This window comes from Rhinopithecus roxellana, chromosome 10, assembly GCF_007565055.1.
Source record: "Rhinopithecus roxellana isolate Shanxi Qingling chromosome 10, ASM756505v1, whole genome shotgun sequence".
Lineage (NCBI taxonomy): Eukaryota > Metazoa > Chordata > Mammalia > Primates > Cercopithecidae > Rhinopithecus > Rhinopithecus roxellana.
In genome coordinates this window covers 5,408,860-5,424,952 of record NC_044558.1, presented here as the reverse complement: position 1 = coordinate 5,424,952, position 16,093 = coordinate 5,408,860, and the positions used below count along the sequence as shown (strand labels likewise).

The following is a 16,093-nucleotide window of genomic DNA, read 5'->3' as shown; positions in this document are numbered from 1 at the left end:
ATGGTTTTTAATTCTTGATAATTAAAAAAAAAAAAAAAACAAAAACAAAAACAAGAAAAACAACTTTGGTGGGATAATAATTATTACATATTTGGTTCCATCAATCACTTACTGGACAAATCCCCTTCACTGTTTCTGGGCCGTGGCTCATCCCAGGGGATTTCCTAATGTTTCCCCACCCTACCCAGCCACAGTGCGCTACAAACACTGTCATAAAGACACTACTCACAGGAATTGCGAGAGAGCAGCTAAAGGACTAAGCTGTGGAGCAAACAAAATGTTCTTTTATTAAGAAAGCCTCCCATCCACGTCATGTTTGCCTCTAAGCAATAAATAGCTGAAACTAACTGCTTGAAACTTGAGGAGCTCAGTTCATCAGGTTTTTCATGGGACACCCCAAAACATGCCCATATATCACAGATGAAATCCAAAGTGGGACTGATTTCCAGATTATCTGGCTCATCTGTGAAAGAGCCAAATAAATACGAAAATGACAGAAGGCAATGTCCATTAAAGAAATCGTTTTCTGACAAAGACATCAAGAGAAAGGTCATTCAGCTAATACTTGTTCTTAAAACTACTGCCAACTACCTATGACTTTCTCACTTGACATCTGTTTGATCCTTAAAGTAAAAAAGTTCTGGCCAAGCAAGGTGGCTCACGCCTGTAATCCCAGCACTTTGGGAGGTGAGGCGGGTGGATCAGGAGGTCAGGAGTTCAAGACCAGCCTGGTCAACATGATGAAACACTGTCTCTACTAAAAACACAAAAAAGTTAGCCGGATGTGGGGTCAGGTGTCTGTAATCCCACCTACTCAGGAGGCTGAGGCAGAGACTTGCTTGAACCCGGGAGGCGGAGGTTGCAATGAGCTGAGATCGTGCCACTACATACCAGCATGAGTGACACAGCGAGACGTCTCAAAAAAAAAAGTAAAAATGTTCTTACCTATTTCAAAAGACTGATGGGATGATGAATAAAACAACTGATATAGTGTTTTGTGTTCCTTAGAAGTATGAAATGCACTTAGTATATATGACAATCTTTACATACATTAATATACACAACCATATAAACACACCTTTTATAAAAGGTAATGTTGCTCAAGATTTTAAAACTTGAATTTTTATAGAGGTATTTTTGTATATAACAAAAAGGATATACTTCACTGTTGGCAAATATATCAACTAATCCTGACCTTCAGAGCTGTGGATTTTACCATATCAATATACTAAAAACACACAACTATTAGGGAAAAAAACATACCTGCAAAGTCTATCTTGTAGCTGAATTTGGAAGTAGTAAAAGAAATGGAGCCACAAGGGTTTGTTTTGAAGCTTTTTTCGATATCTTCACTGCTAACTGAACACTGACTGTTGGTATCCGGCTTTAAGACAAACCAGAAAGTTTCATTTACCAGCTGTTCACATTAATGACTTGGCCACAGAGGTGGTACTGTGGTCATAGAGACAGGGAATGGAGGGACAAGGGAAACTTACTAATCACCTGTTCTAGTTCCCAACACACAGGGAGACTCACAACTAAGCCAGCATATTGAAAATGGTTTAAGGATCTCCAGTGAAGAAACAACTGGTTACAGTCCCCTTCAATAACTAGATATATATAGAAATATAGTTATTTTTCCAGATAATCACAATTTTTACAGATTATTCCAATAATCAAACTTTCTAAGTGGCTCAAATTAAGTCTTCTTTTCTAGTTTAGTAGAGTAAAAAAAAAGACTACAGGTTTTGAGTACGGATTCAAATCTCAGTTTCACTAGCTGTGTGACCCTTGACAAATTATGTCAACTTTTCTGAGTCTTACTTTCCTTGACTGTAAGAGAGAATGTTAACATCTGCTTCCAAGTTACTGTGAGGATAAGGGAGAAAATAAATGTACAACACCTAACATAACACCTGGCGTACAGAAGTGTTTAATACAGATTTGTTCTTCCCTTTCTTTGTCCAACAAACCAAATTTGGAGTTGCTCAGATGTACTGACACCATGCAACTCTCAGTCACATTCGTCCTCTGTACACAGAGTAAACACATATTGTTTCTTCTAAATAAATGAGTGTGAAAACTTGGGGAAACGAAAAGGAAAAAGACTAGAATAATTTCTAACTTTTTTTTAGTTAAATGATTTTATTTCCTTAAGGTTTAACTTCAAGTTCTATATTTATATTCATTTTACATACATTAGCAAGGTGATGCTAAGTGAATCGAAAACACTTCTGCTAAATTCAAGGAAAGGAGCTACCTGAAACATGTGCCACTTCCCACATTCTGCCAAGTAAAACCAGCCCCACTGGGTATCTGATGTGTCCATGTCATCCACTTCATTGTTTGTTGTTTTAGAAAAGAATTCTTCTGCTTTGTGAAACATCTCCTGAAAAGCCAGAAAGAGGTGGAGGAAGAAATAATTCTATTAATAACAAGTACACTTTTTACAGATCATTTTACTTCTTTACAAAGAGTGTTATTCAAGTGTCTTTCCTCCCATGACACTTTAAAAACAGCCTTCTATCTTGCATATTGGCTCTGAAGATAAACATTTAAAATGTTGGACATCATTGCTTAACAATTTAGGCAAATAATAATAATCTTAGGTAGAATATGCCAATGTCTATTCAATCATTTAAGTAAGCTATATCAACATCAATAATCACTTCAGGTTTTCAGCATAGCCCCAAGCAATTTCAATTTTATCTTATGTTCATGTATTTGGTCAAAAGGACCCATGCTATCACACTAGTTTAAGATCAAATGCATCTAATTTTTATTTTAAACAGCCATTTGATTTAATGGCATGGAAAGATATTTATATGGTGTTGACTGTAAAAGATTACAAGAAAATAGAAACAGTAGAATCCAATTTTAATAAAAATAAACTTACCCCGCGAATGTGTGTGTGTGTATCTGTGTATGTAAATGTTTACACACATACATAGAAAAAAGTCTGGATGTATATATAACAATCTACCACCATTTTTTCTAAGTGTCAGGATAAAATAGCAATAACAGTAAACTTTATATGACTTACTATGTGCCAACTACTGTTCTAAGTACTACACAGATGATAACGCATTTAGGTCTCACAACAACTTAGAGACAGATACTATCAGTACTCCAAATTTATAAACGAGGAAACTAAGGTATAGAGAAGTCATACAATGAGGAAGTCAAGATTCAAACCCAGCATCCTGGTTTCAGGGTCTATGCACTTAACCACCGTCACATACTGTCTTATACTTCATTATCAATGAGTTCATAATTTTAACTATACCAATTAACTCACATACACATTATCTTCGAAAAGTTTTAAACATTCTTGGTTGGGTATTGCAATGAAGAAGTCTCTAGAAAGGAGACAAAGAGGCTGGTCAAAGAAAATTAAACTCAATCTGGAATTTGGCTTCCTGTCCTCATTCTTCAAGGGTTTTTAAATTATTGAGTTTATAGAACTACTACATAAAAAATATTCTCCTTGCAAAAAATCAGAACATTCAAAATAAAGCTAAAGACTTTTTTAACCATCACTTCCATTCCTGGTACCTTCTCACCTTTCTTCTCCAGGGTTAGCCAATACTATAATTTCACTGAGTGGCCGGGCGTGGTGGCTCAAGCCTGTAATCCCAGCACTTTGGGAGGCCGAGACGGGCGGATCACAAGGTCAGGAGATCGAGACCATCCTGGCTAACACGGTGAAACCCCGTCTCTACTAAAAAATATAAAAAACTAGCCGGGCGAGGTGGCGGGCGCTTGTAGTCCCAGCTACATGGGAGGCTGAGGCAGGAGAATGGCGTAAACCTGGGGGGCGGAGCTTGCAGTGAGCTGAGATCCGGCCACTGCACTCCAGCCTGGGCGACAGAGCGAGACTCCGTCTCAAAAAAAAAAAAAAAAAAAATTTTCACTGAGTATCTTTCAGAGCTCTCTCTCTCTCACTCTGTGTTTGTGTGTGTATAATAATACACATATAAAAACACAGAGTTATTGATGATTTGATAAAAATTTGATTTCCTGTATCATTGATTTTTTTTTTTTTACAACGAATATGTACTACTGGGCAATTTAGAAAGTATTTGCCTTTTAATTTCATCATTTAAAATGTCCATCCTATTTTTAGAAGCGGTAGTAACCTGGAATAAGTCTCTATCACCTTGTCTAGGCCACAGTTGGCTCTTCACAAAATGAAAAATGATCGACTCCTTCCTCACTGGGTTGTTGGTACAAATGAATGAGACAATGCAGTAAAGTACCAAGTACAGTGCCTGACCTCAGTGAAGGGGGTCTGTTATTTTTTATATATGTTTGGAAACTCAAGCAATGCTTTATGATTATTTCCCACTTTTTCTTCATGTTTTAAATTCGATTGGCTTCTAAGAAATGAAACATAGAACACCCTAGGATCAAAGGCTTCTGGTTTAGGACCCACTATTTACCTTATCTATTTTAACCACATAATAAAGACAATGATTTAAAGTTTAAGATCAAACTGTCCAGTAAACTATTCACAATTCCTACTGCTTTTTTAAATTAATGTTAATTTCATTTGGCCATTTAACTGTGAGAAAGAGAGAAAGAAAGCAAATGTGACCTAAATTTAGCTTTTCTTCTGAAAATAACCAGAAAAATTTGGAAGAATGAGATTGGAGCTAACAGTTAAAAATATTTGCCTTATGAATTCTATCTTTTCTCTATTAGAAAAGAGAATGGAAAAGAGAAAAGTTCCCTTTATACAGCATACATATACACGTGTGCTCTGCTGTAAAACACCTTACCTAAGACTTTGCTGTAGGCCAGGTCACAAATGAAAGTGTTTCAGCAACATCCTTTCAGAGCTTTCTGTTATAAGTAGCTTTGGGTGGGACTTCGGACAGCCCCATCTTGTATTTGTCACAGTTTTAGAGAGGACAGCCCTATAGACAGGTACCATTGTATTGAACAATTCTAAAGCACTTCAAATCTTATAAAATTCCTTATCAATTTACACTATTTATTTTCCTCCACAATTCAATGTGCAGGAGAGAAAAGTGATTATTTTCCAATTAAAGTCAGGAAAAAAAACAAAGCAGAGAATAATATAAGTTTTTAGTCTAGATTCATAGCCAGCAGTACAGAGAAGATTAAAGAAACACCTAAGGCCTCCTGAACCTCAGTTCTTCCCCCTGCGTGACCAAGCCGCACTGCCTCCTTTCACACATGCACAGCTATTTCTCCTCTCCTTTGCTTCACACATGCTCTGGGTTTCTTTCAAAAGATGCATTTTATAAGATTAAACATTTCGATTTTCTACAGTAAGTTTTCTCTACAAAGAAATGACTATTTTGCATAATTATGCTCAAAGAGTTAAGTCAAATTTAAATTAATAACTTTAAAATGCCGCAACCATAGTAAGAATGGCTCTAGGCTAGGACACATTTATAGGTAATAAAAAGAATATCCACCAGTTATCGCTTATGAAGTAGGTATTTAATGATGTTAGATGAATGAACTTGTTCAGTCACAAGGCCACATCCTGTCTGATTTTCCTGTTTGTAATTAGAAGCAGGCTGGGAAGAAAAAAAAAGCTAGTACAAAGCAGTAAAGCATTTTGTAAAGTTTCCAGGGCAATGGGTATGCTGGTAGAGCTTGTCTTCATGTTATCTGTTACAAAGAGAATCTTTATTTACAGAGCCTGGGAACAGTCAGTCTGGATCATCAAATTGAAAAGCTGTGTGGAAAATGAGTTTAAAGTCAAAATCCTGGTCTATATAAGGAAAATAATGCTGCCTCCCAGACTGGTTTCAAGTTTTCTGACATAAATTTTAGTTTACTACAACAGACTATAATTTATTTTGTTAGCATGAGTATAGTATCTTGAGGAAATCATATTTGGTAATAATAACTTCCTTGCCTCTACATATAAAGAAGATCCCAAACCTGATCTTAAAAGCTTAAAAATGAACAAGAACTTCCAGAATGACAGAACAAAGAGCTCAGTGGAACTGGCAAAACTACATTTTAAAAACTAGTAGGCTGGGCATGGTGGCTCACACCTGTAATCCCAGGGCTTTGTGAGGCTGAGAAGGAAGGTTCACATGAGGCCAGGAGTTTGAGGCAAGCCTGACAATATAGTGAGACTCCATCTCCACAAAAAAATAAAATAAAAATTACTCAGGCACGCTGATGCATGCTTGTAGTCCCAGCCACTTGAGAGGCTGAGATGGAAGGACTGCCTAGCAGTTTGAGGCTGCAGTGAGCTAAGATCATGCCACTGCACTCCAGCTTGGACAACAGAGCAGGACCCTGTCTCACAAAAATTAATTAATTAAAAATTAAAAACTGCAAAAATTATTTTAAAAAACAAACATTTAAAGTCTCTGGAAATTGTACTAAGGGCATACAGAAAGTGGAGAAACATTCATCCAAGAAAATTTACTAAATCTCAGAACAAGTTAGAGTCTGTGGCATTTGAGTTACAAACCACCATTTCTCACATCCTACCAGGTCTGTGTTATGAAGGCTCCACCTGCGGTACATGTAGCCAAAAGACAGGCAGAGGGCTCCCCCTCCCTCAGGCTCCCGGACTGTGGCTAGTTTTACCCTGGGAGGCGAAGGCTGCTGGTGTTTCTCCTCTCCTTCAGCCCAGAGGTGCAGAAGCTCTGTTCTGGAGAGGTGACACAGAGGACCGGTCTCTCTTCCCCTACACAGCCCCCATTCAAACGGTGGAAGTTCTATTCCAGGTACAGCAGGCTGAGAATACTGGGCCCTGACTGCCACCGCCCCAACTTGCTCCCAAGGGCTGCTACCACCACCCCAGTGACCACTCTAAGAATGGAGTGCTACTCTGGGGAAAAAAAAGGCTCTCACCTTCAGCCCCAGGTGCAGTGGCATGGAGATTTTGCTCAGGGGGAAAGACAGGCCATAAGGACAAAGAGCTCTACATTTCCACCTGAGAGGACTGACATTATCTGGAACAGAGAGGAGAAGCCCATGCCTAAGTGCATTATCAAAAACAGTGGGGCCAGTGCAGTGGCTCACGCCTGTAATCCCAGCACTTTGGGAGGCCAAGACAGGCAGATCACCTGAGGCCAGGAGCTTGAGACCAGCCTGGCCAACATGGTGAAACCCCATCTCTACTAAAAACACAAAAAATTAGCCAACCGTGATGGCGGGCACCTATAGTTCCAGCTCCTCAGGAGGATGAGACAAGAGGACCGATTGAACCCCGGAGGCAAAGGTTTCAATGAGCCGACATCACGCAATTGCACTCTAGCCCGGGCGACAAGAGCAACACTCCATCTCAACAAAAAAGAAAGAAAACAGTGGAAATCTTAATGAAAAACAAGAAAGGCTAGGAGCTCCAATACAAGCAGAATGGCAGAGCAGGCAGAAGTTTAATGCAGAGAACCACAGAGAGGCAAGAAGAGCCCTCTGAGATCATAGAGGAGTCAGAAAGGCACTATAAAAACACTAGGCTGTATCCACCCAGGAATGATCAGGGCAGAACATGGGGCGGTCTTGAAAACATTCTCTAAGCTATACATATAGTCATCAACACAGCGTAGAAACTTCACTGGCACAAGGGTCTTAACCACAACTTCTGGTTAAACACAACTTAACAGAAGCTACTCTGACCCAGGGGCAATTCCTACGAAGCCAGGGTTAAATGAAACAGCACTATCATCCCTGGAAGTCTGGAATACTGTGTACATGCCGAAGGTTGGGCCCTCTCAGGAACTAACTTCCAAGCTACTAGTACTTGGCTAAATGTAGGACCAAAAAAAAAAAAAAGTAAACTCCCTGAACTATGATAGCAGCCACCAAGCCACACACACATTTAACACTTAAGGGTAAAAATCTAACTACCTAAAGGAAAGTAAACACAATCTGTGACCAGTACGTAGTCTATGCCAATCCAGAAATGCCACATAAGTAGTCAGGCTAAGAGATTAAGAACAATGGGGAAAAACCTGAGCTGGGATATTAGAAGCTACACATTGTGAGGAAAATGGACTTGACAGAATTTGTTCAGCTGTATCACTAAACACATAAACCAATAAACAAACAATCACAATAGGGATCAGCATCCAGAGTTGCCATGTTACTTAAAATATCCAGTTTTCAAGAAAAGAATTATGAGACATAAAAAAAAAACTCCACAAAGATGTGAGCAATACCCATAGAAAACCAAAAGACGCTGCCTCCAGATGGCGCACAGGTGGTAGACTGAGCAAACAAACACTTCCAAGCAATTAATACAAATATGTTCAAAGACCTAAATGAAGCTATGCTTAACAGGCTAAGGGAAATTATGATGACAATGTCTCATCAAATAAATAGTATCGATAAAGAGAGAAATAATTTAAAATAACCAAATGGAAATTCTGGAGTCGAAAAGTATAGTAAGTAAAATGAAAAACTCACTAGAAAGGCCCAGTGGTAGCTCTGTGAACAAGAAAATATCAGCAAACTTGAACATAAATGAACAGACATTATGTAATAGATGAAATGTAAGAAAGGAAAGAAAAAAATTAAAGAAAAATAAACAGAGCATTAGAGAAATGTGGGATACCACTAAGTGCACCAACATATAAATAACTGGAGTATCAGAAGCTGAGGAGAGAGAGAAAGGCACAGGAAAAACCTTAAAGAAAGTAAAACTATCCAAATTTGTACATTTTATATATAGACACACACACATATATATACACATGTATATATATACACACACACACATCTATACGTGTGTGTGTGTAGACATAAATCTATACATCCAAGAAGCTCAATACATTCCAAAAGGGAAAAACACAGAGATCCAAATACAGACACATCAAAGTCAAAATTTGGAAAGTCAAAGACAAACAGAAAATCTTAAAATCAGGAAGAGAAAAACAACTGATCACATGTAAGAGAATCCTAATGAGATTAACAGCTGACTTCTCATCAGAAATGCTAAAGGCCAAAGATGAGGAGGCAACATTCTCCGAGTACATAAAGTAAAAAACAAACAAACAAAAAAAAAGCACCTATCAACCAAGAATCTTATACCAGCAAAACTATCTTTCAAAAATGAAGGTGAAATAAAGATATTGCCACAATTACAAAAACGGAGAGAATTCATTGCTAGCAAACCTGCTTTACAAGAAATAACAAAGGAAGTTTATTAGGCTGAAATGATACTAGGCAGTACTAATAATCCATGGGGGATAAAAAAAGAACAAAAGAGTGCTGGTAAAGGTAATTATGTAAGTAATTTAAAGGTATAATTGCTGATTTCTCCTTTCACCTCTTGACTGATTTAAAAGTAACTACATAAACCAATGCATGAACTGCCAGTTCCAAGATGGCGGCACAGAAGATAGCTGGCTTCACTCCCTGCCCCCAGAGAAAACCAAAAACAAATACACAGCACCAAGATTATCACCAGCAATACCCCAGAACGCAAATATTATGTAGGGAGAGGCAGTTCCCAGGGACACAGAGGAGTGAAAAAAAACTGAGCAGACAGTAAGGGAATTGGATTTTCTTACCCACGATACCTCACCACAAAATCAGCCCAGCATCAAGCATACAGAAAACTTTCCCCTGACTCATGATTTCTACACTGGAAAAAGTGAGATTAAGGTGGCCAACCAGCTTTCCCACCATCTTGGGTTCCCTGACAGAAGACCTGTCCCTGCCTCAATCTACAGGAAGCACTGGGAGTACCTGAAGGGAGAACTATCCCTGAAGACAGCCAGAGACAAAGGAGTTAAGTAGGACTACAATCTCTAACCCTGGAAACTGCTCTGTGACTCAATCAAAGGAGACACCAAATCAGAGTGGCTATTCAGCAACACCACATTATAGGAGCTTCACCCACAGGTTTCCCAGGCACAAACCCCAAGTCAGCCTTCCCGCGCTGCCAGGATAACCTCTTTGGTACCTCTCCCACTCAGCATGGGCAGTGTTCTAATTATTTACCGGAGCTAAGAAAAACCTGAGTGTAAGGCCCCATCTAGTGCTTAAAAGGAGGCAGGCCTAGTGGGTAAAAAAAGATACTCAATAGCTAAATTACAAAGAATCTCTAATCTCTCTATACTACAGCTTCTTGTATCTATAAGATGTTTTCGTAAGTCTTGCGGTAACCATAATGCAAAAACCTATAATAGACCCACTAAAAATAAAAAGCAATGAGTTAAAACCTATAACCAGAGAAAATCACTTACCCAGAAAGGAAGATGTAAGAAAGGAAGAGAGCAGTTACAAAACAACCAGAAAATAAGCAACAAAATGAACTAACAAGAACGACCTTATAAATAATAACCCTGAATGCAAAGAGATTCACTTCTCGAATCAAAGAGCACAGAGTGGCTGAATGGGGAAAAAAAAATTCCAAATATATGATACTTACAAGAAACCGACCTCACCTATAAAGACACACATGAGGATGAAAGGGAAGAGATAAAGATATTCCATGCAATTGGAAAACAAAGAAGAGCAGAGTAGCCATATTTATAAAGAGATAAAATAGACTATGAACAAGGCCTGTAAAAAGAGATAAAGAAGGTCAATAAATAATGACAATAGGGTCAACTAAGCAAGCGGACATAATAAGTCATCTATGCACTCAACACCCGAGATCTTAGGCATATAAAACAAACATTAATAGACTTAAAGTGAGGGGCAGACTGCAATACAGCAAAAGTAAGAAACTTTAAAAAATAATAATAATAAAAAGTAAGGGACTTCCAGACAGAAAATCAACAACAACAACAAACCACATCAGATTTAAATTACACACTAGATCAAACAGGCCTGTCATTTACAGAACATTTCACCCAATGGCTGCAGAACACACATTCTTTTCATCAACACAGGAAATATTCTTCAGAATAGGCCATATCTTAGGTCACAAAAAGTCTCAACAAAAAAGCAGAAATCATATCAATTATTTTTTCTGACCACAATGAAATGAAACTAGAAACCAAAGAAAGGAGGAACTTTGGAAACTGCACAAAAACATGGAAATTAAACAACATGCTCCAAAATGACCAACTAGCCAATGAAGAAATTAAGAAGGAAATTTAAAATTTCTTAAAGCAAATGAAAGTGGAGATACAAAATACCAAAAGCTATGGAATACAATAAAAGCAGTACTAACAGAGAAGTTTACAGCAATAAACATCTGTATCAAAAAACTACACTTTAAAAAAAGAAGAAAACTACAACAATCTAACAATGCACACCTTAAGGAACTAGAAAAGCAAAAATAAACCAAATCCAAAATTAACAGAAGGAAAGAAATAATAAATATCAGAGCACTAAAAAAATTGAGACTTAAAAAGCAAAGCCGCATTTTTCAAAAGATAAACTAAAATTGACAATTCTTAGTCTTAGTGAGACTAAGAAAAATAAGAGAAGCTCCAAATAAATAAAATCAGAAATGAAAAAGGTGACAACTGAGACCAGAATAAATACAAAGAATTATTAGAGACTATTATAAACAACATGCCAACAAACTGGAAAACCGAGAGGAAATTGAAAAATTCCTGGACATATTCAATCTACTATGATTAAATCATAAAGAAATAGAAAACTTGGGCCAGGCGCAGTGGCTCACGCCTGTAATCCCACCACTTTGGGAGGCCGAGGTGGGCGGATCACAAGGTCAGGAGATCGAGACCATCCTGGCTAACACGGTGAAACCCCGTCTCTACTAAAAATACAAAAAAAATTAGCCAGGTGTGGTGGCAGGCACCTGCAGTCCCAGCTACTCGGGAGGCTGAGCCAGGAAAATGGCATGAACCCGGGAGGCAGAGCTTGCAGTGAGCCAAGACTGTGCCACTGCACTCCAGCCTGGGCAACAGAGCAAGACTCCATCTCAAAAAAAAAAAAAGAAAGAAAGAAATAGAAAACTTGAACAGGCTGCGTGCAGTGGCTCATGCCTGTAATCCCAGTATTTTGGGAGGCTGAGGTAGGAGGATCATTTGTGGCCAGGAGTTCAAGACCAGCCTAGGCAACACAGCAAAACTCTGTCTCTGCACAAAATTTAAAAATTAGCTGGGCATGTGCCTGTGGTCCCAAATACTTGGGAGGCTGAGGTGGGAGTGGGAGTATCACTTGAGGTGCAGCATGTAAAGCTGCAGTGAGCTATGACTGCACCACTGCACTCCAGCCTGGCCAACAGAGAGAGATCCTGTAGGAAGAAAGAAAAGAAAAGAGAAGAAGAGAAAGAAGAGGAAAAATAAAGAAAATTAAAACCTAAACAAACCAATAACAAGTAACAAGATTGAAGCTATAATTATGTCTCCCAACAAAGAAAAGCTCAGGACCTGATGGCTTCACTGCTGAATTCTACCAAACATTTAAAGAACTAATGCCAATTCTACTCAAACTCTTCAAAAAACTTGAAAAGGAAGAAATACTTCAAACTCATTCTACAAGACAGCATTATCCTTATATCAAAACCCAATAAGGTCACAACAAACAAAGAAAACCATGGGCCAATATCACCCATGAACATAGATGCAAAAATCCTCAATAAAATACGAGCAAACTGAATTCAACAACACATTAAAAAAATCATTCACCATGATCAAGTGAGATTCACATCTCAAGGATGCAAGGATGGTTCAACATACGCAAATCAATCAACATGACAGATCACAACAGAACCAAGAAGAAAAACCATATAATCATTTTAATAGATGCTTTAAAAGCATTTGATAAAATTCAACATCTTCTAATAATAAAAACCCTCAACAAACTGGATATAGAAGAAACATATCTGCTAAGGCCAGATGACAAACCCACAGCTAATAACACACTAAATGGGAAAAAATTAAAAGCCTTTCCTCTAAAATCTGGAACAAGACAAGGATGTCCAGTTTCACTACTGTTACTCAACACGATACTGGAAGTCCTGGCAAGAGTTAGGCAAGAAAGAGAAATAAATGGCAACCAAATTGGAGAAAAAGAAGTTAAATTTCCTTTGTTGACAGAAGACATAATCCTATTCTTAAAGAAACCTAAAAACTCCACCAAAAACTTGTTAGAACTGATAAATTCAGTAAAACTGCAGGATACAAAAATCAACGTACAAAAAATCAGTAGCATTTATATATGCCAAGAACAAACAATCTAAAAAAGAAATCAAAAAAGCAATTCAATTTACAATAGCTACAAATAATATAAAATACATAGAAGTCAATTTAACTAAAATGAAAGATCTATACAGGAAAAACTATAAAATGCTTATGAAAGAAATTAAAGACATAACAAATGGAAAGACATTCCATGCTCACGAACTGAAACAATTAATATTGTTAAAATGACAATACCACCCAAAGCAATTTACAGGTTCAACATAATCCCTATCAAAATACCAATGACATTCTTCACAGAAATAAACAAACGAACAAAAAATCCTAAAATTTATATAGAACCACAAAAGACCCTGAATAGCTAAAGCAATCCTGAGCAAAAGCAAGGCTGGAGGCCTCACATTACCCAACTTCAAAATATACTACAAAGCTATAGTAATCAAATCAGCATGATACTTGCATAAAAACAGACACATAGACCAATGGAACAGAATAGAGAACCCAGATATAAATCCACACATTTACAGCTAACTCATTTCAACAAAGTCACCAGGAACATAGAATGGGAACAGTCTCTTTAATAAATGGTGCTAGAAAAACTGGATAAAGACTATCCAATTCGGCCGGGCGCGGTGGCTCAAGCCTGTAATCCCAGCACTTTGGGAGGCCGAGACGGGCGGATCACGAGGTCAGGAGATCGAGACCATCCTGGCTAACACGGTGAAACCCCATCTCTACTAAAAATACAAAAAACTAGCCGGGCGAGGTGGCGGCGCCTGTAGTCCCAGCTACTCGGGAGGCTGAGGCAGGAGAATGGTGTGAACCCGGGAGGCGGAGCTTGCAGTGAGCTGAGATCTGGCCACTGCACTCCAGCCTGGGTGACAGAGCGAGACTCCGTCTCAAAAAAAAAAAAAAAAAAAAAAAAAAAAAAAAAAAAAAAAAAGACTATCCAATTTGCAGAAAAATAAAACCATACCACTATCTCTAACCATATTAAAAAATCAAATCAAATTTAAAGACTTAAATCTAAGATTTGAAACTATGAAACTACTAGAAGAAAACATTGGGGAAATCAGAACATTGGTCTGGGCAAGATTTTTTGTGTAAGACCTCAAAAGCACTGCAACCAAAGCAAAAATGGATCACTGGAATTACATCAAACTAAAAAGAGTCTACACAACAAAGGAAACAATCAACAAAGTGAAGAAACAAGTCACAGAACGGGAGAAAATACGTGCAAACTATCAATGTGGCAACTGATTAATAATAAGGATATATAAGGAGCTCAAATAATTCAACAGCAAAAGAAAAACAAAACCCACAAATAATCCAATTTAAAAGCGGGCAAAAGACCTGAATAGATATTTCTCAAAAGACATACAAATTACCAACAGGTATATGAGAAAATGCTCAAAATCACTAATTTTCAAAGAAATGCAAACCAAAACCACAATGAGACATCATCTCACCTCAGTTAAAACAGCTTTTATAAAAAGACAAAGAATAACAAATGCTAGCAAGGACCCGGAGAAAATGGAACCCTCGTATACTGTTGGTGGGAATGTAAATAAGAACAGTCACCATGGAAAACTATGGAGATGCCTCAGGAAAAAAAAAAAAAAAATAGAACTAACATATTACCCAGCAACACCACTACTGAGTATATACCTAAAAGAAAAAAAAATCAATATAGTGAAGAGATATCTGCAATCCCGTATTTAGTGCAGAATGATTCGTGATAGCCAAGATAGGGATCAACCTAAGCATCCATCCATGGATAAAGAAGATCTGGTTTAGAAACGCAATGGATTATCCAGCTGTAAGAAAAGAATGGAGTCATGACATTGGCAGCGACATGGATAGAATGAGAATTCATTATGCTAAGTAAAATAAGCCGAGCACAGAAAGACAAGTATCACCCGTTCTCATTCATATGTGGGAGCTAAATAAGTGGAACTCATGAAGAGACAAAGTAGATTGGTGGTTACCAGAGGCTGGGAAGGGCAGGGGGAGAGAGTGATTAAAAGAGGTTGATTAACGGGTAAAAATATAGTTAGGGCCGGGCGCGGTGGCTCACGCCTGTAATCTCAGCACTTTGGGAGGCCAAGGTGGGCAGACTGCTTGAGCCTAGGAGTTCCATACCAACCTGGGTAACATGGCAAGAACTTGTTTCTAGAAAAATTATTACACAATTAGCATTATTTATAGGTGATAACCTAAGAAAATTATTGAAAAACTATTATAGGCCAGGTGCGGTGGCTCAAGCCTGTAATCCCAGCACTTTGGGAGGCCGAGACGGGTGGATCACGAGGTCGGGAGATCGAGACCATCCTGGCTAACATGGTGAAACCCCGTCTCTACTAAAAATACAAAAAACTAGCCGGGCGAGGTGGCGGGCGCCTGTAGTCCCAGCTACTCGGGAAGCTGAGGCAGGAGAATGGCGTAAACCCGGGAGGCGGAGCTTGCAGTGAGCTAAGATCCGGCCACTGCGCTCCAGCCTGGGCGACAGAGCGAGACGCCGTCTCAAAAAAAAAAAAAAAATATATATATATATATACAGTTAGATATAAGAAATAAGACCTAGAAGTAATAAGACCTAGTGTTCAACAGATCAGTAGGGTGACTGTAGTTTATAATAATCTATTGTACATTTCAAAATAGCTAGAAGGGAATAGTCTGGTTTCTAGCATAAAGAAGACAAGTATTTAAGGTGATAGATATCACATTACCCTGATTTCATATGTAAATTTTATGTGAATTTATTAAATTATCGTGTGTCCTGAAAATATGTATGTCTATTATATATCAATTTTTTAAATATATATTTAATTGTATAATTATGCCTATAATATACAGAATTGTTAAATATACAATAGCAGCACCAAGAAGGCAGGTGGGAACAAAGATATATTGGAGAAGGAAATAATACCATATGGTAACTCAAATCCACAAGAAGAATCACAGTAAGAAGGTATATGTAATAAATTAAATATGTAGATGCTACATACTTGTTCTCCCCTTTC

The 16,093-nt window shown here is 38.0% G+C and overlaps 1 protein-coding gene across 8 annotated transcripts in view; it reads right to left on the bottom strand.

Moving 5' to 3' along the window:
• PARP11 (poly(ADP-ribose) polymerase family member 11) overlaps positions 1-16,093 on the bottom strand; it is a 58,810-nt gene that overhangs the window by 20,806 nt on the left and 21,911 nt on the right. For 6 of the 8 annotated variants that reach the window (XR_004059526.1, XR_004059527.1, XM_010359140.2 and 3 more), the window contains 2 exons: positions 2,261-2,389; positions 1,264-1,384 (listed from right to left, as the gene is read on the bottom strand). Coding sequence is in view for 6 of the 8 variants with exons in the window: in XM_010359140.2 (XP_010357442.1) it covers positions 1,264-1,384; positions 2,261-2,389 (250 nt within the window). In the remaining 2 variants the exon portion in view is untranslated. The remainder of the gene's footprint in view (positions 1-1,263; positions 1,385-2,260; positions 2,390-16,093) is intronic. The other 2 variants (XM_010359142.2, XM_010359141.2) reach the window with 1 other exon arrangement.